This window comes from Bubalus bubalis, chromosome 5 (assembly GCF_019923935.1).
Source record: "Bubalus bubalis isolate 160015118507 breed Murrah chromosome 5, NDDB_SH_1, whole genome shotgun sequence".
In the NCBI taxonomy this organism is placed as follows: domain Eukaryota; kingdom Metazoa; phylum Chordata; class Mammalia; order Artiodactyla; family Bovidae; genus Bubalus; species Bubalus bubalis.
The window spans coordinates 35479068-35504502 of NC_059161.1; the positions used below are offsets into that span (position 1 = coordinate 35479068).

A 25435-nucleotide genomic window follows, 5' to 3' on the forward strand; every position below is an offset into this window, starting at 1 on the left:
TAGACAACATGCAAAACCACATAAGGAATCATAGCATAGAGAGGCGACATAAAAGGAAGGATCAAGTGCAAATGCTGGCAGCACTGGAGGTAAGTGAATGCCACTGATGGGCACTCAACTAAGAAGAGAATCAATGAACTTGAAGGTGAATGAATAAAAATGATGCAAGCTGAAACAGAAGGAAACCAGGACATTCAGGTAGAACCTCTTAAGAACTTAGGTGTACTTCCCTGGCTGTCCAGTGGTTGACTCCAGTGCAGCGGGTGTGGGTTCAATCCCTGATTGAGGAACTAAGATCCTGCATGCCATGTGGCTCAGCCAAAAAAAAAAAAAAAAGAATTTGAGGACAGGATTAAATGATCTAGTAGGAGTAATTGGAATCCCAGGAAGAATACTTGAAATAATGGCTGAGATTTTCCACATTCAAAGAACATCAAGTAGCATTAAAAAAAAAAAAAATCACAAAATAAAAATGCTTGGGCATATCATATTCAAACTAAAATAAAACCAAGAGAATATATTGAAGGTCACCAAAAGAAAAAAGATTATAAACAGAGAAAGAAAGATAAGAATAAAAATTACAGTATACATTTCTTCAGAAACCATGAATGTTAGAAGACAGTAAAATCTTCAAAGGAGAAAACCATAAATGCAAAATTATACACCTAGTGGGAAGTATCTTTCAGAAATGGAGATATAAAGATTTTTCTGAAACAAAAGCTATAGGAATTTACTGCCAGCAGTAAATTTGTTCTATAAGAGTCCTGAAGGAATTTGTAAAGGTAGAAGGAATATGATGCCAGACATAAAACTTGGGTCTACACAAACCGATGAAGAGCACTGGAAATGGAATAAACTAAGATGAAATGCCAAGGGCTTCCTTGAGCTGGTAGCTCAAATGGTTAAGAATCTGCCTGCAGTGCAGGAGACCCGGGTTCAATCCCTGTGTCAGGATGCTCCCCTGGAGAAGGCAATGGCTACCCACTCTAGCATTTTTGCCTGGAGAAGTCCATGGATGGAGGAGCCTGGCTGGTTACAGTCCATGGGGTCACACAGAGTCAGATATGACTGAGTGACTAATACTTATGCACTTAAGATAAAATACATATTATTTTTCACTTATTTTTAGTTACTCTAAAAGATAACTGACTAAAGCAAAAAGAATATTTTGCATTTATAATGTGTGTAAAAAATACTACAAAGAACAGGAGCTAGGTATTGGGAATATACTGTTGTAAAATTCCTTCCAAATTTTATTATTTGGAGTATATTGATGAGATAGAAACTGACTTCTTACAATATGTATGTAAACTTCAGGATAATTATTAGTAAAAAATTTTAAAGAAGTATAAATAATGTCAGTAGACTTGGTAAAATGTAATTTAAAACACTTAACCCAAGTGAGACAGAAAATGAAGAAAAAAGAAACCAAAAAACCAGATGGAACAAATGGAAAACAACTAGCAAGAGGTATGGCAAAAACCATCACAATATTATAATTATCCTCCAATTAAAATTTTTAGAAGGGGGGTACATTTTAATCCAACAGCATTGATCACATCAAATGTGAATGATCTCAATATACCAGTGAAAAGACAAATTGTCAAACTGGATGGAAAAGCAAGTGCAACTGTATATTGTCAACAAAACCCATTTTGAATATTAAAAACATAGGATAAAAGTAAAAGGTTAGAAAAGATGTGCCATGCTAACAGGAGTCCAGAGAAAACTGGAAAGCACTGTACTAAGGTCAGACACAGTCGCCTTTAGATTGAGGCTTTCAGAGCAATATTGCATAAAGACTAGGAAGTTGATTCTCTGAGAACATAAAACAAGCCTGTTGATGCACCTAATGCCAGAGCTTCAAAATATGTAATATGAAGCAAAAATTGATGAAAATTTCAAGGAGAAATAAATCCATAGCTATGGTTAGAGACCACAGCATATCGAAACTGCAATGAAACTTCACCTCACACCCATCAGAATGGCCATCAAAAGGACAAGAAATAGCAAGTGTTGGTGAGGACCTGGAGGAAAGGGAACCCTTTTATACTATTGATGGGAATGTAAACTGGTGTGGCCACTGTGGAAAAAAGTATGGCGGTTCCTCAAAAAATTAAAAATGAAACTACCATATAATCCAGCAGTCTCATTTATGAGTATTTATCTGAGGAAAATGAAAACACTAATTTGAAAAGATATATGCTTCACTATGTTCATTGCAGAATTATTTCCAATAAGCCATTGAAACAACCTAAGTGTGCGTCCATGGATGAATGGATAAAGCAACTGGTATATATAGAGAATGGAATACTATTTGGCCATAAAAAGAATGAAATTCTTCCCTTGTGGCAGCAAAAGGACTTTAGGAGAACTGTGCTGTGTGAAATAAGTCAGAGAAAGACACACGGCGTATGGTTTCACTTATATGTGGAATCTAAAAAAAAAAAAAGCTCATAGATACAGAGAATAAATCAGTGGTTGGATAAGACTCCTCTACTGGCTGTGTCTTCTCTACAGAAGGTTCTTCAGTGCTCCAGCCTGTGGTCTTTTTTCTCTCTCTATACCTCTGCTATCCGATTTGGTAACCACTGGCACCCCACTCCAGTACTCTTGCCTGGGAAATCCCATGGACGGAGGAGCCTGGTGGGCTTTCGTCTATGGGGCCACTAAGAGTCAGACACGACTGAGCGACTTCACTTTCACTTTTCACTTTCATGCACTGGAGAAGGAAATGGCAACCCACTCCAGTGTTCTTGCCTGGAGAATTCCAGGGACAGAGGAGCCTGGTGGGCTTCCGTCTATGGGTCGCACAGAGTCGGACACGACTGAAGCGACTTAGCAGCAGCAGCAGCAGCCACATTTTGCAATTTAAATACAAATAAGTTACAAATAAATAAAACGTAAAATGTAGTTCCTCTTTTGTTGTAGCCACACTTCAAGTGCTTGGTTGCTGGATGTGGTACTGGCTACCAGGTTGGACAGTATAGATAAAATACAATTCTGTCATCATAGAATGTTCTCTTGGATACCAATTCAGCACAGGCAGTGCCACGCACTTTCTGCCACCACACATAAGAACGCACTGTGTTTGTCACCCCCTGCTTAGTGATACCAGGATCCATCAGTTGTACAGGTGGTAACATTGTAAAAGTCCCCATCAGCCTTTCACCTTTCACCCGTTTGTTCCTTGATAATCTTTGCCTGAAACATTTATTTCACTCCTTTTTTAAAAGGTACAAATGCAGTTGTTCATGTAATTGTTCTGTGTGATATCTTTCTATATCTGCTCATTTAGATCTGAGCTCATTTTTAATAGCTATATAATATTGATCATGTCTATTCTAAAGTACCATATATCTATCCTAAAATATCATGATTTAATTTTGCTAAATAAGTACATGTTCTCAAGAATATATTTTTAATTGAACATCCTTTCATTCTATTTCAGATGAGCAGAAGACCTCCTCTTCCTTCCAGACAGTGAAAAATAATAGCATGTACACTGAGTCCTGTGAGGATTTGAGAAAGGTTCAGCGTAGCCCATCCTATCAGCAGATAAACTGTATTGATAGTGTTATTAGGTATGAGACACAAGTTTTGATAATGTGTTAGTTTTTCCAGAAGTGTGTGTTGTCACTATGGAGCCTTTGTATCATTTTTAATAGCTGTTGTCTTGATTTTTCACCAGCTATTGTCTTGATATTTCACTATAGATCAGTAGATACAAGCCACCTACAATTCATAATAAATTGAACAGTTCAGGGGATCCAGAAAGTTAGAAGATGCTTCCCTTCTTTGAATATAGTTGAGAAGACAAGACCTGTGCTCATAAGAATTAAGTTGTGAAAATCAGTGCAAGACCATAGAAGGGAATATATAAGAATCCCTTGATGGGGGCCCAGATGGTCAGGGAAGACTTCACCCAAAGAAGACAGTGAAATATCCCAAACAGAAATGGCATAAGGAAAGCAGAGAGGTGAGAGGTGCCCATGTTGGGGGCAGGTAGGAATGCATGGCCGAATTATTAATATGCAGGTACCTGAAGAGCTACCACATCCCAGCTTTGAAGAGGAAGTGTATCTCCTCTACAAATACAACTTCCTCATCCTCAGAAGAGGACAGACAAAGCCACAGAGCAGATGACATCCAGGCACTGCGAGGTGAGAGGGGTGTCTTCTATAGTTAGATCAAGAGAGCCACCCCTCTGTGTTTCTCTTTCGTCTGTTTTTTTTAAGCATTTTAAATAATTTATTTGTCTTATTACTTCAGGCTGCACTGGGTCTTCCTTGCGCACATGGGCATTCTCTAGTTGCGGCGAGCAGGGGCTTCTCTGTTGCAGCGCTTGGGCTCGCATTGCAGTGGCTTCTCTTGTTGCGGAGCGCAGGCTCCAGGCACATGGGCTTCAGTACCTGCAGTTCATGGGCTCTAGAGCTCGCAGGCTCAGTAGTTGTGGCTCACGGGCTTCGTTGCTCTGTGGCATGTGGGATCTTCCCAGACCAGGGATTGAACCCGTGTCCCCTGCATTGGTAGGTCGATTCTTAACCACTGAGCCACCAGGGAAGCCCTGTTTTTCTTTCATCTTTTGCCTTTAATTATTTCATTGCAATCACAAACAATCCTAGTTTCATATTGCCTCTACATGACCAGTAGATTTTAACTTACCGGTTATAAATGTCTGTAAACTCTTCAGGTTTTTAATATGAATTTCCTGTTGAGAATTTTTCTTTTCACTATTACATCACCAGCTGTTTCTCAGATCCCAGCTGTACCTGCATCAGAAATGGCCACTAATGGGCAGTCCACAGAGGCTGAAAGAGGAGCTCCATGGACCCTGAGCACAGTGACTCTGAGCCTGGACACAAGCCAGGGCAGCTCCAGCAGTGTCCTTGCCGACATCCCACCACCAGACTCAGGTACCATGGTAGCCTTTACTTTAGAATACACTCAACGTTAGATACAACCCTTGTAAGAACAAGTCTTTAATACCATTTACTTAGTAAACATGTTTAAGACGGATTTTTTTTCAGGTAAAGTATTTTTGGAAATATCATCACGTTTATAATGGTCAGCATATTTTGGACTGTATCTGCTAGTTATGTCATTGGCCAGTCAACTCTTCTGACACGTGTGAAGCTCCTAGGATGGTACCTGGTCTGTAGTAGTAAGCCATCAATTAGTCTTCACCATTATTAATGCAATTATTGTTGAGACTGCCTTGGGTTACTTTGTTGCTGACCTTGAAAGAGTGTGTTCATTTTGAACTTGGACTGCAATGGTGACTAGGTGGATTATACATATAAACACATTCAAGTTTTTGTATTGGTCTTATAAATGAGGAGTGTATGTTTGAAGCTCTCTTCCTTTAACATAGTGACTTAGTAAATTATTCTGATGTCTCCTTTTTATTCTGTTTTGCTCTCACCTGCCCTTTTGACTTTTGCATTCTTCATAAGGATTTGCTTTGGTAGGTAAGGAAATGGTGATAAACATGTTCAGTCAGGTTTTCAGATTGTGTCTAACTTATCTTTACTAGTCTTCAGTGGAATATAAGTGAACATGTGCTGAGCTGTTACTGTATACCATCCCCTGCCCTTAGTTCTTCATATAAATTAATTCTCTTAATCCTCATGCCACCCTTTGAGATGGAGAGCATTATATTGACAAGTGGACTGTGGATGGTGGGAAAAGACCAGAGAGAGACACGGCTATTGTGAGATTAGTTTATTTCTATATATTTTTCTATTATTTCTAATTAGCCACAGGTAGACTTTTATTGGAATTGAACTAGTCCCTCAGGATAAGAGCAGATGCATATCTTTTAGTGTACGTGTTCTTAATGCTTCGGATACCCACGTGGATACGGAGCAGTCAGTGACACAGTCAGTCCATGCAAGGCAGGGTCTTACCTGATACAGAAACCTCTTTTTTTGACTGCACCACTAGACTTTGTATATTTTGGTCTTATGTTAATACTACTTTGAAAGAATTCATACTGAAATCTGTATGTTTTCATTTAAGGAATAATCAGTATTTACTGATAATTATTTCTCCTGATCTTACACCAGTCTTAGCATCTGCAGGTCCACCTCTGTATTCTAAGGAGAGCAAGCAGAATCAGAGCCCAAATGGTCTTAAGCTGCATCTGTCTTTTGCTTTCTGGGAAGCCCATATTCCTGGGGTTTACACCATATTCTGATGATGAGTTGGGACACCCAGTGCAGCCAAATTTTAAAAAATGAAGCAGAAGAAAGGAAATAAAGATCAGAGTAAAAATCTTTTAAGTAGAAAACAGAAAAATAATAGAGAAAAACAATAAAATTTTAAGCTGGTTCTTTGCAAAGAGCAATGAAATTGATCAAACTCTAGTAAGCCTGATCAGGAAAAAAAAAGGGAAGATATAAGTTATCAATTTCAGAAATTATAGAGGAAACATCCTTAGAGATCCTACCATCGCTAGATATCAAAAGAATAACAACTGAACATTATAAACAAGTTTTCCCAATAAACTTGACAACTTAGACAAAATTGACCAATTGTTTGAGAGATACACACTAAAGTCACTCAAGAGGTAGAAAGCCTGAATAGCCTCATATCTATTTAAAAAACTGAATTTGTTGATAAAAACTTCTCCAACAAGAAAACTCCAAGCCCAAATGGCTTTACTAGTGAGTTTGAGCAAACATTTAAGGAAAAAATAATATCAATTCTGTAATTCCCTGACCAGGGATTGACCCAGGCCTCTGGCGTTGGGTGTGCAGAGTCTTAACCACTGGACCACCAGGGAAATTCCTGCTTATTTTTGTTTTACCTTACTCTTGTTTTTTTGAGTTTCTTAAGATGGAAGCTGAAGTCATTAATTTCAGACATTTTTCTTCCTTAGTGGATTTGAGTATAAACTTTCCTTTTACTCTCAGCTGCATTTCACACATTTGATGTATTTTGTTTCATTTTCATCATGTTCAAATGCTGCCTAATATTCTTTTTAATATTTTCTTTGAAATATTTTATATTTTCATATGTATCATCATATATTAGGAAGCATTTAGAGATATTCCATACTTCTTTATTGATTTCTAATTTAATCCCATTGTGATCAGAGAAAATACAAAACTTGAACTCTTAAATTTATTGAGACTAGTTTTATGGTCTACAATATGGTCTATCTTGGTAAATGTTCTGTATTCATTTGAAAAGGATGTTTATTTTGCCTCTGTTGGGTTGAATATTCTATCAGTGTATAAACTAGGTCAGGTTGGTTGATAGTTTTTTCAATTATTCTCTGTCCACTGATTTTCTGAATACTTGTTGTACCTCAGAAGGGGTGTTGAAGCCTCTGGCCATAATTGTGGGTTTGTCTATTTCTCATTGCTGTTTGATTGGTCTTTGCTTTGTGCATTTTGAAATTGTCTTAATTTGTGCATGTTGTTGTTGTTCAGTCGCTAAGCTGTGTCTGACTCTTTGCGACCCCATGGGCTGCAGCACGCCAGGCTTCCCTGTCCTCCACCATCTCCCAGAGTTTGCTCAAACTCATGTCCATTGAGTCAGTGATGCCATTCAACCATCTCATCCTCTGTCACCCGCTTCTCCTCCTGCCCTCAATCTTTCCCAGCATCAGGGTCTTGTTTAGAATTGTTTTGTCCTTTTGATTAATTGATCCTTTTATCGTTGTGAAATGTCTTTCTTTATCTCTTATATTTTCTTTCCTCTAAAGTATACTTTGTCTATATTAATATATTCACTCTAGCTTTTTTTTTTATATAATCTGATATTGTTTTCTAACCTTTTACTTTTAACCTATGTATGTCTTGGTATTTAAAGTGGTGTTTATTTTAGTAGTTGCTTTAGAGTTTATGGTGTATGCATTTAATTTTTCACAGTCTGTCTTCTAGAGATATTATACCGCTTCATGTACAAAAAACTTAAAATACCAAACTTCCATTTACCCACCTTGGTCTTTGTCTGTTGGCATATATTTCTACATGTGTTAGATATCCCACCCTATGTTGTTATTACTTTATGTAATTATTATCTTTTAAAGAAATGTAAGTGTTTATCCCTTTACTCATCTCTCAGTGTTTCTCATTCCTTTATGTAGATTTATCTGGTATCACCCTTCTTCTGCCCAAGGCATTCCTTTTATGTCTCTTGTAGTACAGGTCTACCAGTGATGACTCCTTCACATTTTTGTGTATCTGAAAGTGTCTTTATTTCACGTTCATGTTTTTAACACATTTTAACAGATTGGAGAATTCTAGGGTGACAGTGTTTATCTTTCAGTACCTTAAAGATGCTGCTCTACTGAATCCTCATTTGCATCATTTCTGACAGGAAGTCTTCTGTCATCTGTATTGTTTGCATATATATGCAACTTCTGGCTGCGTGTAAGCTTTTCTACTCATCACTGATTTCGACAGTCTGATTTTGACGTTCCAGGATGTAGAGTTCTTCATGTTTTTCATACTTGGAGTTTATTCGGCTTCTTGGATTTGTAGGTTTATTGTTTCCATCAAACTGAAAAAACTTCTTCCCTTATTTTTAAAATATTTTTTCTGTTTGCCCTCTTTCTGGGACTCAAGTTATATGCATATAGGCTGCTTGAAGTTGTGTCACAGTCCACTGATGCTGTTCATTTAAACTTTTTCATTTTTTTAGGTCTTTGTTTCATTTTGGGACAGTCTCTATTGCTGTGTCTTCAGGTTCACTAGTGTTTTCTATTGTAAAATCTGTCATTATTTCCATTCAGTAGCTTTTCCATCTCACATATTATAGTTTTCATTTCAAGTTCTATTTGAGTCTTTTTAATATCTTCCATGTCTTTATATAGCATATTTAAAATATCTTCCCTGTGACTGTATGAAATACAGTATAACTGTTAATATTCTATCTTCCAGTTCTAATTCTCTCCCAGCCAGGGTTGGTTTTGCATGATTAATTTTTCTCCTTTTTGTGGGCTGTATTTTCGTGCTTCTTCGCATGCCAAGTAGCCTTTGATAGGATAGCAGATTCTGTGAATGGGTGCCAAATATTCCTGTTAACATTTGTTGAGCTTTATTCTGGGGCCCAGTTTAACTTCATGGAAACAGATGGATCTTCTCAGGCTTTCCTTTTTAAATTGCTTAGACAGGAACAGAGCGGTGTAGGGAGGTCTAGTTCTTCTCTACTACTGAGGCAAGACTCTTAAGAGTATTCTACCCTGTGCATATGGGTTATGAGATCTTCTAGCCTGGCTGATGGGACTGAGCCCTGTTCTCCACCTGCTGTGAGCTTCAGTCTGATCCTTTCAGCTGATTTTTTTTTTCCTCCCATGAATGAACTGCTGAGGACTTGGGGGTTCCCTACAACTGTCTGGAGGCCTCTCGTGTAGCTGTCCCCTCCACTCATCTTCCTGAACTCCAGCCACTGTGACCTCCCCATTCTCTCGCCTGTCTCTGCCCTCAGGGAGCCCACCTTGTTCCTCACTCTCAAGGCAGTAGCTAGGCAGGCCTGAGGTTCACCTTGTTTTCAATCCCATAGGATGTTTTATGTCTCAGAAATTATTGTTTCACATATGTTGTCCCTTCCTAGTTATTTCAGGTGAGAAGGTCAGTCCAGTCCCTGTTCCTCCATCATGGCCCTCTGTCCAGTGTGTTGACTTAGACTAGTCAGAGCCCGTTTCTGGAAGTGGAGTGGGACCAAGCCTACCCACACCTCAGTACCACACAGCAGAGGAGAGGGGGAATGGAGGCTGGAAGGACCACCAGAGTCTGCTGTAAAATCTCTTGTACCTGGAAGAAGTAATGTTTAGAAGCAACCCAGCATTTGTCTGCAGGTGGTTATGGGCATCCCTGTGGCTTATCAGTAAAGAATCCACCTGCCAGTGCAGGAGACATGCGTTTGATCCCTGGGTTGGGAAGATCCCCTGGAGAAGGATATGGCAATCCACTCCAGTATTCTTGACTGGGAATCCTATGGACAGAGGAGGCTGGCCGGCCACAGTCCATGGGGTCGCAAAAAGTCAGACACAACTGAAGCAACTTAGCATGTGGCATGCATGCATGTAAAGTGGAATCCTATGTGATGTACTGATAAAAGGGATATTGTTAAATGAAAAAAGACACTGCAGGTTAGTGTACAAGATTATATGCCTTTTGGGTAAAAATGAGGAAAAGGAATAAGAATCTATATCTGTACTTATTTACAGATGCTTAAAGAAAGTAGATAAATAAGCAAGTAAAAGGTTTTCTGTGGGGAGAATAAATGAGAACTAGGCAGGTGTTACACAAGGTTGGGGAGAAGCTACTAAATGTCTAACACATGTTAATTTTTAAACCACATATTTATATTACATATTAAAAGATTAATCCAGAGATAACAATTTTTCAAAGAATTCATGGAGATAAAAAAATAGTTACAATGAAAGCAGGATCTAAATAAATGTGTGCACATTGAGCATTACAACTCTAAAATGTATGTAAGTAAGTAAGTGAGAGTCACTCAGTCGTGTCCAACTTTTTGTGACCCCATGGACTGTACAGTCCATGGAATTCTCCAGGCCAGAACATTGGAGTGGGTAGCCATTCCCTTCTTCAGGGGTTCTTTCCAATACAGGGATCAAACCCAAGTCTCCCACATAGCAGGCAGATTCTTTACCAGCTGAGCCTCAAGGGAAGCCCAAAATGTATATATAAGTATGCAAAGAGTGTAAAACAAGGCTGAAAAATAAAAATGTACCTGCTAAATTGATGGAGATTTTATGTTCCAGCCATGTAATGATTGTAAAAATTCATTGAAAGGCAGTTAAATTAGTGAAAGTAAATAAATGCAAAATAACCAGTTGGAGTTAAAATTAAATCTGTCTTCTTCCACTTCAGCGGAATTGACTCCAGCAGAGCACGTACCGCTGGCCTGTGAGCCCTGGACTATCAGCACACACCCAGCTCCACTGGCCGCAGAAGCGTTTAAACACTCAGGGCTCACAAAGGCTGTGCTGTCAGCCCACACACAGAAGGAAGAGCTGAGCTATGTAGATAAATTCCGGGAGAAGATTCTGTAGTCACCCTATAGCTCCTATCTTCAGCAGGAAAGCAGAAGCAAAGCTAAATACTTGTATGTTCAAGGTAGTTAAATTTTAAAAAATATATTCCATATAAACCTGGAAAATGGTACTGACAAACCTATTTGCAGGGCAGCAATACAGATGAATACATACAGACTTGTAGACATGGGACGGAGGAAGGAAGGGAGAGAGGGTAGCACTGAAACATATACACCACCAGGTGTAAAACAGACAGCTAGTGGGAAGCTGCCGGATAGCACGGGGAGCTCAGTCCAGTGCTCTGCGACAGCCTAGAGCGGTGCGGCGGGAGTGTGGGAGGGGGTTCAAGAAGGAGGGGATATACATATACTTGCGGCTGATTTGCATTGTTGTACAGCAGATACCAATGCAACATTGTAAAGCAATTATCCTCTAATTACAAATAAATTAAATATATATATATATTCCATTTATCAACAGAGTTATCAAGTTTAGGAATCATACATGAGTCCTGGAAGATGTGGAATGAAGTGTAGGATGTTTGCTTGTAAGAAGATGGCTGAGAAATGCTGAAATGGGGTTTACTTTATAGCAACAGCTTGTATCCAGGATCTCGTCCATCTTTCGAGGTCTACTTTCTGTCATTCCTGTAGTGGACATGGTTATTATTGACCAATGTTTATTCCTTGTAATGTGCTTACAACTACCTGTCAATGGAGTCCTTCTCTTCTGGGTTAGTTTTCTGTAACTCGTCTCCCTCTTTATCCTGCAGGAGGTTCTGCTTCCAGGCCGACACGATCAGCTGGTTGCAAAAAGGGGAAACACAAGCGTAAGAAGCCTCTCGTGTGGTCAGATGGCAGCAGCGCCAAGGGTCACTTCTGTCCCCACCAGGGTGGGCAGCCCTGGTGCCCCTCCTCCGCCTCCTGTCCCCATGCCTCTGGCCCCTCGCTCCCAGCTACAGTGATGGTTCCCAGCCCAGCCCCTGGCCTCGTCCCAGCTCTTCGCCTCCCAGCCACGACCTCCCTTGGCAGAGAACACGAAGCTTCGATAACTGTACTGCCAAGGCTGCCTGAGCCACCTTTGCCTAGCAGCCTGCAGTGTTTCCCAGCTCTGCCTTCTGCTTACGTCGACACTTTTGTGAACATCTTCCTGCATGACCCCTCTCTCTCTCCCCTCTTGTCACTGTCATTCTCCCCATATCCCTTCTTGGGAGCAGCACCCTCTTCTGAAATACTCTCTTCGGTATCAGCAGTGGCTCCAAACCCGGGCCCACCGTCTTCAACCATCAACCCAAGGAGCAGAGAGGAGAAGTGGGAGACACAGAATGAAGGACACCCCCTCATTAACTCAGGGAGAAGCTCCATGCTCCAGCTTGACCTCCTGCAGGAGGACAGGCTCCGATCCTGTGCATCCCCAGAAACTGTGTGTGTAAGTGATGCTAACTTCCAACACACGAACGAGAAAGTAACTGTGCGTCCTCTTATTAAAATTAAGGTTTTTGTGCTGAAGCTCAAGATGAATGACCTAGTCTGCATTACAGCTGAGGGTAACCTTCATTACAGCTGAAGTTAAGACTTTGTTCTACAGAAACACACGGTATTCCCTCCTGACTCCATTTAAAAAGCTGCAGTGAAAGGATTTTCTATGTCCTGAATTCTTACTTTGCTAGGTTTTCCCCCAAGTGCTATCTTTCAAACTTTATTTGTGAACTGGATTTCCCCTCTGCTTTAAAATTTGATATCTAGGCATTAAACTTAAATGTTCATTACCTAGAAAAAATGTGTTCTCTTACCACTGGGGTTATGGACTATTTAGATTAGGAGCAAGCCATACTGACAAGACATAAATTGAACAGTTTTACTTTTTCAGACATAATTGTGGGATAGCAGGTCTGTATGGGGAGAGCTCCTCCTTGTCATTATTTATCAGTAAAGTAGGCAGTTTATAGTTTTATACTGATACATATCAATTTTATATGAAAAAAATTTTGTCACTTTCCTTTAACTTTTCATTCTTTATGTAAAAAGGCCTTCTCAGATTTGTCAGTTTAAACTTTGGGGCAAGACTTTCCTATATTTAGATATAGGATCCAAGACAAACATAAGTATTTTCACTAAGGTTTTCTTCAGTCCTCACTTCAAGGTATAACCATTTTTAACAAATGTTCAGAATCTGATGATCTAGATCAAGAATCAGGGATCTTCCTGAGCCAGGGATTGAACCTGGGTCTTCTGCATTGCAGGCAGATTCTTTACTATCTGAGACACCACAGAAGCCCTGGAATGTGCTCAGAAAGCAGTAGTGAACTTCCCCGGTGGTTGAGAGGCTAAGATCCGTGCTCCTAGTACCGGAGGTCTGGGTCCGCTCCTTGGTCAGTGACCTAGGTCCCCTTCTCTGGTGGCTTAGACGGTAAAGCATCTGCTTATAATGCGGGAGACCCGGGTTCAGTCCCTGGGTCGGGAAGATCTCCTGGAGAAGGAAATGGCACCCCACTCCAGTATTCTTGCCTGGAGAATCCCATGGATGGAAGAGCCTGCTAGGCTATAGTCCATGGGGTCACAGAGAATCAGACACGACTGAGCGACTTCACTTTTCATATATATATATATATATACACACACACACACACACACACACACACACACACACAGGCCATATCTCCTGGAGAAGGAAATGGCACCCCACTCCAGTATTCTTGCCTGGAAAATCCCGTGGATGGAAGAGCCTGCTAGGCTACAGTCTATGGGGTCACAAAGAATCAGACACGACTGAGTCAATTCACTTCACTTCACTTGTGTGTGTGTATATACATATATACACACACACAAGCCATATCTTTAACATTATACGCAAAGGAACTTTGACCAGATTCTTGGGGACAGGCTGAAAATGTTTTACTTCTCAGTTATGTATTGCTATGTACTTTTTTTTTTCTGTTTGACATGTGAAGTTGAAGATCTGCCAGTTATTCTATAATATGATGCTTGAGATGTTCAGTCTCTTTCCTTGTGTTCTTACTTTCTAGCAGGGTCTCCGTGGCAGCAGTGGGACTAAGATAGATGGTTTTACTACCAAGAAACCATCCACAGCATCACTGCACTCAGTGTCTCCACCAGGAACGGGCTCTGCAGCATCAGGTAGTAGCTCAAAATGACATATTCTTCATACCCCATGGTTAGGAGGTCACTGTTTAATGGGCTTTCAGGTGTTGGCCCTGGTGTGAAAGTAGGATATTTTTTTTTCTTTTTGTAAGCTGTATTGGGGTATATTTATACACAATAAATTCACTGCAGTTAGGGGTACAAAATAAGAATCCTGACAAGGACTTACAGCAGTGTAACCACCACCTCAGTCACCACACACAATGTTTCCACCACCTGGAAACGTTCTTTGATTCACTGCAGTCAGAGCCTGTCCCTGATCCTCTGGCTCTTGGCAGGCACTGGTCCACTTTCTGTCACTTTAACGCTGCTCTTTCTGTAATTTCACATAGATCAAATCATCCAGCGTGCAGTCTTTTGTGTCAGGGTTCTCTTGAGTTAGCAGAGAGCTGTTGAGATTCATTCATATTGTGCATATCAGTAATTTGCTCCTTTTTATTGCCGAGTGGAATTGCATTGTATGAATAGCCATTCACCAGTTGATGGTTTATTCAGTTGTTTCCAGTTGGGGGCTATTAAGAAGAACACTGCTGTGAACATTAAGTGTGAGTCTTTTTGTAGACATATGTTGTCATTTTTCTTGGTTAAATACCTAGGAATGAAATTGCTAGGTCACATGGTAAGTTTATAGTTAACTTTATAAGAAACTGCAGACTGTTTTCCAAAGTGGCTATACCGTTTGCATCACTGTCAGCCACATATAAAAACTCCAATTTACAACACGTCCTGGCCAACACCGGACATTGTCCATCATTTAAATTTTAGCCATTCACGTAGATGTGCACTGAAAAACTCACTGTGGTTTTAGTTTTCATTTGACTATTGATTCATGGTGTTGGCTGTCTTCTTGTCTACTTATTTGCCATCCAGATGTGTTCATATCTGTTGCCCATTTGTGGAGGGCTTGTTAGTTTTTTTATTGAGTAGTAAGATTCCTGTGTGTATTCTGGATACAAGTCTATTATCAAACACTCATTTTTCTTCCATGTGTGTGGCTTGTCTTTTTGTTCAGTTTTGTATCTTTATCTTCATTTTGAAGAGCAAATGTTTTGATGAAGTTCAGTTCATCAACTTTTTCTTTTATAGGTTGTGCTTCTTGTGTCCTTTTTAAAGACGTTCATGCCTGACTTGAAGTCACTAAGTTGGCCTCCTGTTTTCTCCTGGAAATTCTACAGGTTAAGCTTTTATAGCTAAGTCTGTGGTCCATTTTAAGTTACTTTTTATGTATGAGGTGAGCTCACCTCCTTCCACAGGCAAACTAAAATTGCAGCTGTTTCCAGAACACCTATCAATAAAAAAGATCAGAACCTACATCTTTTGGACGTCACTGGTGGTCTAGTGGCGAAGAATCAATCCACCTGCCAATGTATGGGACACAGGTTCAATCCCTGGTCCAGGAAGATTCCACACGCCAAGGGGCAGCTGAGTCTGGGAGCCACAGCTACTGAGCCCATGCTGTAGAGCCCGCGAGCTGCTACTACTGAGCCCACATGCTCTTAGAGCCTGAGTTCTGCAACAAGAGAAGCGTCTGCAATGAGAAGCCTGTGCACCACAACCAGAGAGTAGCCCCCATTGTCAACAACTAGAGAAAGCCCACAGGCAGCAGTGAAGGCCTAGTGCAGCCAAAAAATTTTTTCAAAAAAATAAAGATCTTCTACAACTAATGATATAAAGAAGGAACCATGAGACGGGTAGGTGGTGGGAGTCACAGTAAAGACCCATATTCCCCAGTAGGTGACCCATGAATGAAAGAGTAATCGCAATTGCAAGGCTGTCCCCGATGAGCATGGGGTCTGATCCCCATGTTGGTCCCCACAGCCTGGGCATCCTTCTCCAGGAAGATGAGCTCTCAGAATGTTTGACCTTGAAGCCCAGTAGGGCTTACTTTGGGGAGAGTCAGAGGGGTGTGGGAAAGAGAGACCCCACTCTTAAAAGGTGCACACAGACTCTCACATGCTATAGGACCCAGGGCAGAAGCAATAATCTGGAAGGAGCCTGGATCAGACCCACAGGCTGAAGTTGGAGAGTCCCCTAGGAAGCCAGTCCCTTCTCTAGGGGATCTTCCTGACCCAGGGATCAAACCCAGATTCCCTGCATTGTTGGCAGATTCTGTACAATCTGAGCCACCAGGAAGCTCCCCAGAGGCAGGAGCCAGTTAATGGGAGCTCACCCTCAAGGATGTAAGCACTGGTGGCAGCCACTTGGGGGCACTCATTCTACCACATGGACTCCCTTGCTGGCTAGTGCCATTTTGGAATCTTCGCTCTAGTTTATTGGCCTCCAAACCCAGCCTCACCCATATCCACTGGCCTTAGGCACCAGTGCTGGGACATTTCAGGCCAAGCAACTAACTGGGCAGGGGCACAGCCCCACCCAAGAGCAGACAGGCTGCCTTAAGACCTCTAAGTTCACACCTTTCCCTGGACATGACTGCCCACCAAGGGGCCAAGGGCCAGGCCCCACACACCTGTGTGCAGGTACTAGACCCCGGACACCCAAGACCCTACACACAGAGACCCTGGGATCCAGCTCCTCCCACCAGCAGCAGGCACCAGACCCAGAATCTCCTGCCTCAGCCACCAGCAAGCCTGCTCTAGCTGCAGGCCCAGCCTCACCCACCAGCAGACAAGCACCAGTGCAGGAGAGAGGCAGTCCTGCAGCCTGTGGACCTAGCTCTCATGTGAGCAGGCCAGCACCAACATTAGGACCAGCTGGGCCATGGCCCTGTCCACCAGCAGGCCAGCACAAGCTTCAGGATACCCTGGACCCTGCAACCAGCTGTGTCAGGTACCAGCCCCACCCACTGGCAGTATGACATCAGCTCTGGGACCCCTGGGTCCTACAGCCAGACTCCAGGACACATCTCTGCCTGCCAGGGGGCTGGCAGGATCTCCCGGACACTGACTCCATCCACCAGTGAGTCAGCCCTCACCCCAGTGCACCCATCTCAGCCCCTGGGTGCTGCCCAGGTGCCTTGTGGTCCTTGCAGCCTTGGCAAAAGACAAGGCCTAGGAACCAACCAGACGGGGGGATAAGCAAGCCTACCAGACCACCCATGGTAGCTAGCCTACCACAACAGAAGGATCCCAGCAGCTCACCTAGGGGTCAGTCCTAGAGCAAGCTTACAGCTCTCGTGACCAGAGGGGATTGTGCTTCTGAGACATTAGGACAACTCCTACAAAAGGCGACTTCTCCAAGATCAGGAAACGTAATCAACCTTCCAGATACATAGACATGAAAACAGCAATTTTGGCAAAATGAGGCAACATAGAAACATGGTCCAAGCAAAGGAACAAGATTTAAACCCCAGAAGAGCTAAGTGAAATGGAGATAGTCAATCTACCCAAGAAAAAGTTCAAGGTAATGACTGTAAAGATGATCAGAGAACTGGAAGAAGAATGGATAAACAGAAAAATTCAAAGTTTTTAACAAAGAGTTAGAAAATATAAAGAACAACCAAACAAAGATGAAGAATACAATAACTGAAATGAAAAATACACCAGAAGGAATCAATAGTAAACTGAATGATACAGGGGACTAGACCAGTGAGGTGGAAGACAGAGTAGTAGTAATCACTGAAGCTGAATGGAAAACAGAATAAAAAGGCGTAAGGACACTTTGAGACATCTGAGACAACTCCCAGGAATACTAATATTCACATTATAGAGGTTCCAGAGGAAAAAGGGAGAGAAAAAGGATTACAGAATATACTTGAGGACATAGTAGCTGAAAATAGCCCATTTTAACCTCGTCCCAGGTTACTGGGAAAGGAAACATATACAAGTCCAGGAAGAAAAGTCCCAAACAGAATCTACCTAAAGAGAACCACACCAAGGTACGTTGCAATTAAAATGGCAAAAATTAATGATAAATAGAGAATATAAAGAAATAATAGCTGGGGACTTCCCAAACATGGGAGAGGAACTTAATGTATTAATGAAAAGTCCATGAAGCTAAGAGAATACCTAATTACTTCAATGAAAAAATACTTTCTTTTCCAAGACACATTATATTAAAACTGTCAAAAGTCAATGGCAAAGAATTTTCAAGGCAACCAATGGGCAAAGGATAATAACCTACAAAGGAACCCCCATTTGGCTGTCAGCAGTTTTCTCAACAGAAACTCTGTAGGCCAGGAGGAAGTGGAATGACATTCTCAAAATACTGAAATATAAGAACTGTCAGCCGAGACTATCCAGCAAAGCTGTTCTTCAGATATGAAAGAGAAATACTTCCCCAGACAAACAAGAGTTGAGGAAGTTTATCACCACTAGACCTGCCTTACAAGAAATGTTCAAAGAAGCTCTTCTGCCTGAAACGAAAAGGCCAAAGTACACAAAACCTTGAGTGAGGTATAAATAGAATCAGAAAATCCCAACTCAGTCAGAATAGATTTTTAGACACACTGTTGGAGCATAAAAGTTAAAAGGAAGGAAAGCAGTAAAAACAACTAAAGCTACTTCAGTTGGGTAACAGACTCATAACATAAAAGTGGTTCATTTAAGACAACTTCCCCCATGAAAGGGGAAGAGGAAAAGGACAGACCCGTATAGGTAAGTGAAGATGAGATGGTATCAGCATACAAAGGGCTATTTTATTTATGAGGTATTTTATGCAAACCTCATGGTAACCACAAAAATCCAGAGCAGAAATCTGAAACCAAAAAAAAAAAAAAGAAGAAATTGAGAAAAACATTATAGAAAACCACCAAACCAAAATGGCAGACAGAAACACAAGGAAAAAGAAACAATGGGGGAAGAGAGCATGCAGAAAACAAAAGATTAATAGGCCGTACTAAATCCCCATTTGCCAATAATCACCATATGGGTAAATGAATTTGTCAATCAAAAGACACAACGTGGTTGGAGTACTACAAAGCAAGACTCAACTATATGCTGCCTCCAAGAGACCTGTCCCAGCTCAACAGAAAAACAGACACAAAAGAAAGGATGGAAAATGGTCCTCCAAGCAGATGGCACCCAAAAGAGAGTTGTGTGGCCATACTTGTATCAGACAAAGTAGACTTCAAAAAAAGGTGATGAGAGACAAATATGGACATTATATAATGATAAAGGGGACGAGTCATCAGGAAGACATAACAGTTATTAATACTTATGCACCTAGCATAGGAGCACTTTTTGCAACCCCATGGACTGTAGCCCACCAGGCTCCTCTGTCCATGGGATTCTCCAGGCAAGATTACTGTAGTGGGTAGCCATTTCCTTCTCCAAGGGATCTTCCCAACCCAGGGATCGAACCTGGATTTCCTGCATTTCAGGCATATTCTTTACCATTTGAGCTACCAGGGGGACTTTAAAACTCTGCTTACATCAATGAATAGATCATCCAGACAGCAAGGATGTATTGATGGATATATATGGTCAATTCAAATGCAGTAGAATACACATTCTTCTCAAGTCCATATAGAACTTTCTCAGGGATAGTTCAAGTCACAAGGCATTAAAGAAGATGGAAATCATATCGTGCCTTTTTTCCCCAATTACAGTGGTATGAAAGTAGAAATTAACTATGAGAAGAAAGCTGAAAAACTCACAAATATGTGGAGACTGAGGTGGCTCAGTAGGTAAAGAATTTCCTGCAATGCAGGAGATGCTGGCAGACACAGGTTTGATCCCTGGGTCCGAAGATCCCCTGGAGGAGGAAATGGCAGCCCACTCCAGTGTTCTTGCCTGGAGAATCCCATGGACAGAGGAGCCTGGAGGTCTGCAGTCCATTGCAAAGAGTCAGACATAACTGAGCGACTTGAGCACAAACAACATGTTACTGAACAACTGTTGAGTCAAGAAATCAAAGGAGACATTAAAAATTACCTGAAGACAAGTGAAAATATAACTTGTCAAAACCTATGGGATGCAGGAAAAACAATACTAAGAGGACAGTTTATAGCAATCCAAGCCTACCTCGGGAAACAAGAAAAATATCAGTCTAACTTTACACCCAAAAGAACTAGAAAAAGAAGACTAGATGAAGCCCAAAGTCATTAGGAGGAAGGACATAAAGATCAGAGAGGGAAGAAATGAAACTGAGATAAAATTGAAAACCTTTAGCTAGGCTTACTAAGAAGAAAAAAATGACAAAACTCTGATAAATAAAACCAGAAGTGAAAGAGGAGAAATGCAGTGATACTACAGAAATACGAAGGATTAGATGAGAATACTATGAACAGCTATCTGCCAATTACCTGGACAGCCTAGAAGAAATGGAGAAATTCTTAGAATCACATAACCTGCTAGGACTAAATCATGAAGAGATGGTAACCCACTACCATCAGACCAGTCAAGTAGACCAATCACCAGTAAAGAGAATAAAACAGTCCTTGAAGATGTTGCAAAAAACAGAAGTAAAGGACCAGACAACTTCTCAGGTGAATTCTATGCCAAGCATTCAAAGAAGGTTTAATACCTCTACTTTTCAAACTCTTCCAAAGAATTGAAGAGGGGGAAACACTTTCCAGCTCATTTGACAAGGTTGTCATTACCTGATGCCAAAACCAGACAAGGACAGCACACACACACAAAGAAAATTACAGGCCAGTTATCTCTGATGAACATTAATCCTCAAGTGTGAAAGTCGCTCAGTCATGTCTGACTCTTTGTGACCCCATAGACATACATGGAATCCTCCAGACCAGAATACTGGAGTGGGTAGCCTTTTCCTTCTCCAGGGGATCTTCCCAACCCAGGGATCTAACCCAGGTCTCCTGCATTGCAGGCAGATTCTTTACCAGCTGAGCCACATATTAGCAAATACATTTAAAGGATCATTTATTATGATCACTCCAGTATTCTTTCCTGGAGAATCCCACGGACAGAGGAGCCTGGCAGGCTACACAGTCCATGGGGTCGCAAGAGTCGGACACGACTTAGTGACTAAACCACCACCACCACCACATTATGACCAAGTGGGATTTATTCCAGGGAAGGAAAGATGTTTCAGCATCCATAGATCAATCAGGGTGAAATAATGTGGCTAACAGGATGAAGGATAAAAATCATCTCAATAGATGTGGTAAAAGCATTTGACAAGATTCAATATCTGCGATTTTAAAAACTCTATAAAATGAGTATAGAAGGAACATGAAAGTGTTAGTCACTCAGTCACACCAGCTCTTTGTGACCCCATGGACAGTAGCCCTCCAGGCTCCTCTGTCCATGGAATTCTCCAGGCAAGAATACTGGAGTGGGTAGCCGTTACCTCTCCAGGGGATTTTCCCAACTCAGGGATCAAACCTGGGTCTCCTGCATTATAGGCGGATTCTTTACCATCTCAGCCACCAGGGAAGCCCCAAAGTTCCATTTTCTCTCCATTGTTGACTTCTCTGCTATTCTTTTTTTTTTTTCTTTTTTTCCTTAAAAAAAATATATATTTTAGTCATTGCTGTAGGATTTATACATATGTCTTCTACTTATCACAGTTTACACTGTTCTTTCACTTTTTGTCTTAGAACTTTAAAACAGAGTACTTCCATTTCGTCCACTTGTCTTTTGTGCTAAGTAAAATGTGTCATACATTTTATTTCAACATGTATTACAAGTCCTACAGTAAAAATGTTGCTGGTTTTGGCTTTAAATAATTACCTTTCAAAGAGATTTTCTTCTAATGAGGAAAAATGTCTTTTGTATTTATCCATACACTTATTTTTTAAAAATTAGGTACTTTGTTTTGTTTTAATTGTTCTGAAGTAAATGAGAAGGACCTGGAAGAATTAGATGCAGGACAGGAAAGGAATGATCTATGAGGCTCCATAGCAGCTGTAAAGGGATGGGCCTTGGCATGGATGGGTGGCTTCTCTGTTTTAATAGGGCAATGAAGAGAGAATGCACGTATGAGTAAATTTGTGTTTGGCATCAGGGTAATGAATTTCATTTCTCATGGCTTCCTTTTCTTTCCTTATAAGTGAGACTGAGGAAGGAAATAGGGATCAGAAAATAATCCTGCTGGAAACAGTGCAGTGACCAGAGAACTGTACCAGGATTACAGGCTTTCTGATGGTCCTCAGGTGATGATGAATTTACTGCAGAACCGACGTACCCTGTTCCGTGTGACTTTCTCTATGCTTTTGGCAACTTGGATTCAGATAAGAATGGAATTAATAAGTGGCTTTATCAGAGTTGACATTTGATATTGTGGGAAATTAAAGGGGAAAAGACTCAGGTATGGCAGAGTGTTACTGAGTGATAGGCTTTGGGCTCTAAGCAGAATGACTAAAGCTCTGTTCCAGATTTGTAGCTGGAACAATTGAACAAGCAAAGGAGAAAGTGGAGCTGAGATGCAGCAGTTATGGGTGATGATGAGAAAGGCGGTATGACCTTGAGGAGCGGATAGTTCAGGAAGAGTGAGAAGGAGATCTTGGAAAGATGGAGGAACGGGAAGGCTGAGGTGACCTGGGATGACGCTGGGCTGGGTGGTGAAGGACACTACCAGCTAGTCTCCCAGGTCTGTGAAGAATGAGAATCAGCTTGGCAGATCAGCCCCTGACGGGTATTTTCTAATTTGGCTTTCTTTGTTGTTGTTGATTTTTGATAGGAAGCAGTGGCAGCAGTATAAACTTTGCTCCTAGTGATGATTCTTCAAAAATCTCTCAAAATGGGCAGCAATCTCAGGATGTACAGAAAAAAGAAACATTTCCTAAGTTAGCTTAAGAGTCCATTTGGAGAATGATAAAGCAGACACCTGACCTCATTCTAATGATGTATCAGGTGCCTGAGAGGTAAGAAGCACGTTGGAAGACCCACCTTTATATAAGTGTTCTGGGGTTTCTTGTGTTTTTTAATAAAAAGTGATTTTAACATTTTTATACATATCCTCAGAGATATGTATTTTCAAATTCATTGATTTGAAGTCAAATGGTGAGTGATTTCTTAAAACAAGGGTTGTGGTGGAAGTGGATACAAATGTTATATGTCATAAGGTGAAAACAAAGAGAGGCAGGGCTTTCCAAGATGGCTCACAGGTACATGCACTATTTTTAGAGTCTGGGCTTTTTTTTCTCATTCTAAAAGAAGAGAAGACCTAAAGGAAACCTGTTTCTTCCATATGACTCATTAAAACTCTATGCAGGTGCTTTCCATCAAGAAGAGGTCTAGCTTTACCAACGTGACAAAGAAATGAGTCAGTTTGTTTTTCTTCAATGTGAGATATGAAGTCATACTTTAATGAGAGATTTGAAGTATGTTACAAACCAAAATGAAGTGTTGGTTTTGGATGACAAGAGAAGAACCCTGTGCCTTATTTAGGACTATGAAGCTTGTTTGTGCCCTTGTTTGTTTTCAGGGTTAAAGAAATTGTACTGAAAGAAGACCTAGACAAGCTGGAAAGCATGAGATGGCAGCAGCCACAGTTTTCTCCAGGGCAAAGGGAGGAGATAGCCAGTGTGCATTCTTGGATTCAGCGCCGGGTGATCCCTCAGGAAATAGACACCCAGGTAAGCACAGTAATGACAGCTGTCGTGTGCTGATGGCTTTGTGCCAGGCAGTGTTCTGGGCTCTGGCTGTATTCTTGTCCCTTGATTTCTGCAGGGGATTGGTTTCAGGACTCCCAGCGGCTTCCAAAATCCACGAATGTTCAAGCCCCTCATGTGAAACAGCATAGTATGTGCATGTAACCTGTGCACATCCTCCTTGAGGCTTCCCTGGGGGTTCAGATAGTAAAGAATCCCCCTGCAGTGCAGGAGATCTGGGTTCAATCCCTGGGTCAGGAAGATCCCCTAGAGAAGATCCACTCCAGTATTCTTGCCTGGAGAAGTCCATGGACAGAGGAGCCTGGTGGGCTGTAGTTCCTGGGGTCACAGAGAGTCAGACAACTGAGTGACCAACACTTCACTTTACTTCACTATTTAATCCTCCCATACATCCTAAATCATCTGCAGATTACTTATAATACCTAATCCAGTGTAAATGCTGTTTATACTTGTAAATTCAACATGCATGCTATGTAAATAGTTGCCAGTGCATGGCAAATTCAAGTTGTGACTTTTAGAACTTTCTGGAATTTTTATCTCCAAATGTTTTGGATCTGTGGTTGGTCGAATCTGTGGATGTGGAGCATGCAGATACAGAAGGCCCACCATGCATTGCATTATTCCACTGGAAACCTTACTTCTCACAACTTCCTCTGTGGGAGGTGTTATTACCCCAACTTTACCAATAGCAACAAAGTGAGGCCTTGTATGTCACGGGTCAAATTTCAGTCCCGGTAAGGATGTGGAACCCTTGAGTGCTGACTGGACTACGTCATTTTATGTAAGGACGTGAGCATCCATAGATTTTCACAGCCTCAGGAGCCAAGCCCCCTGCATAAACTGAGACACAGCTGTGTATGTTCACACAGTTCATCGGATTTTAAATACAGGTCTTTTTGGCTCCAAGTGGTTTTTTCTTCCCCCAGTTGGAATGTTATGGGTCAATTAGGAATAAACACACATGGTTTGATCCGTGCTTGACTGGAGAGGTGAGTATAAGATTTGCATGTCAAATACACATGCACGTTTGAGAAGAGTTCAAATTCAAGATGTTAGATTGACGCCAGAGGTAGGATTTCTGTGGGTAGAGTATATGAAGAATGAGCCCCAGAACAATTCAAGCAGAAGTATTTAAATGATTACCATCATTTACCTTCTAATAATGAAGAATGAACTATAATCGTCTTATTAAATATAGTTAAATAAATTAGTTAAATTAAATAAATTAAATAGTTAAATAAATATAGTATAAATAATAGATAGTCTTATTAAATAAATCATGTGGGGGAATTAGACATAGGTTGCTAGGCCGGCATTTTACTGACTTTAGAACTTTGCAGATGACTTGACACCAACTCACCTGCCTACTCTTGTTCCCCTTGGGAGGGCTGTGCCACCTGCAGACACAGAGACTCAGCTGGTGATGCTGCAGACCCCATGGTCCGGATCCAACAGAGGCAGCAGCCGAGTGACTCTGAAGAAGGACCTGCACTGCCCCTCCAGACCTGTTGGACTGCTCCTCCTCCCTGTGATTCTCTGTGAACCCTTGCAGCTTAAGGGACCAAGAAGCTGTCGTTGAATGGTAAGGCTTTCCCTTCTTGATTTTTTAGCAGACATCTTTTTCCTGAAGCAGACATTGTATATAGACTCTTTCACTCCTCCTTTTTCCCAGTGTATTTAAACTGGCGAATAGACTCTTCTTCTGGTTTATTAGCTGCCCTCTAATGAGGCTGGATGGCCTCTAAAGAGGTATGTGTACACTTCATTGCAGGTGTC

At 41.2% G+C, this 25435-nt stretch overlaps 1 protein-coding gene across 1 annotated transcript in view; it reads left to right on the top strand.

Annotated features, from left to right (window-relative positions):
* Positions 1-25435, top strand: part of PER3 (period circadian regulator 3) — a 68793-nt gene that overhangs the window by 40712 nt on the left and 2646 nt on the right. Inside the window, 9 exon segments of the mRNA XM_044943947.2 lie at positions 3452-3584; positions 4039-4163; positions 4749-4916; positions 10854-11099; positions 11790-12445; positions 14043-14154; positions 22726-22909; positions 23473-23623; positions 25046-25241. Coding sequence (XP_044799882.2) covers positions 3452-3584; positions 4039-4163; positions 4749-4916; positions 10854-11099; positions 11790-12445; positions 14043-14154; positions 22726-22909; positions 23473-23623; positions 25046-25201 — 1931 coding nt within the window. The 3' untranslated portion in view covers positions 25202-25241.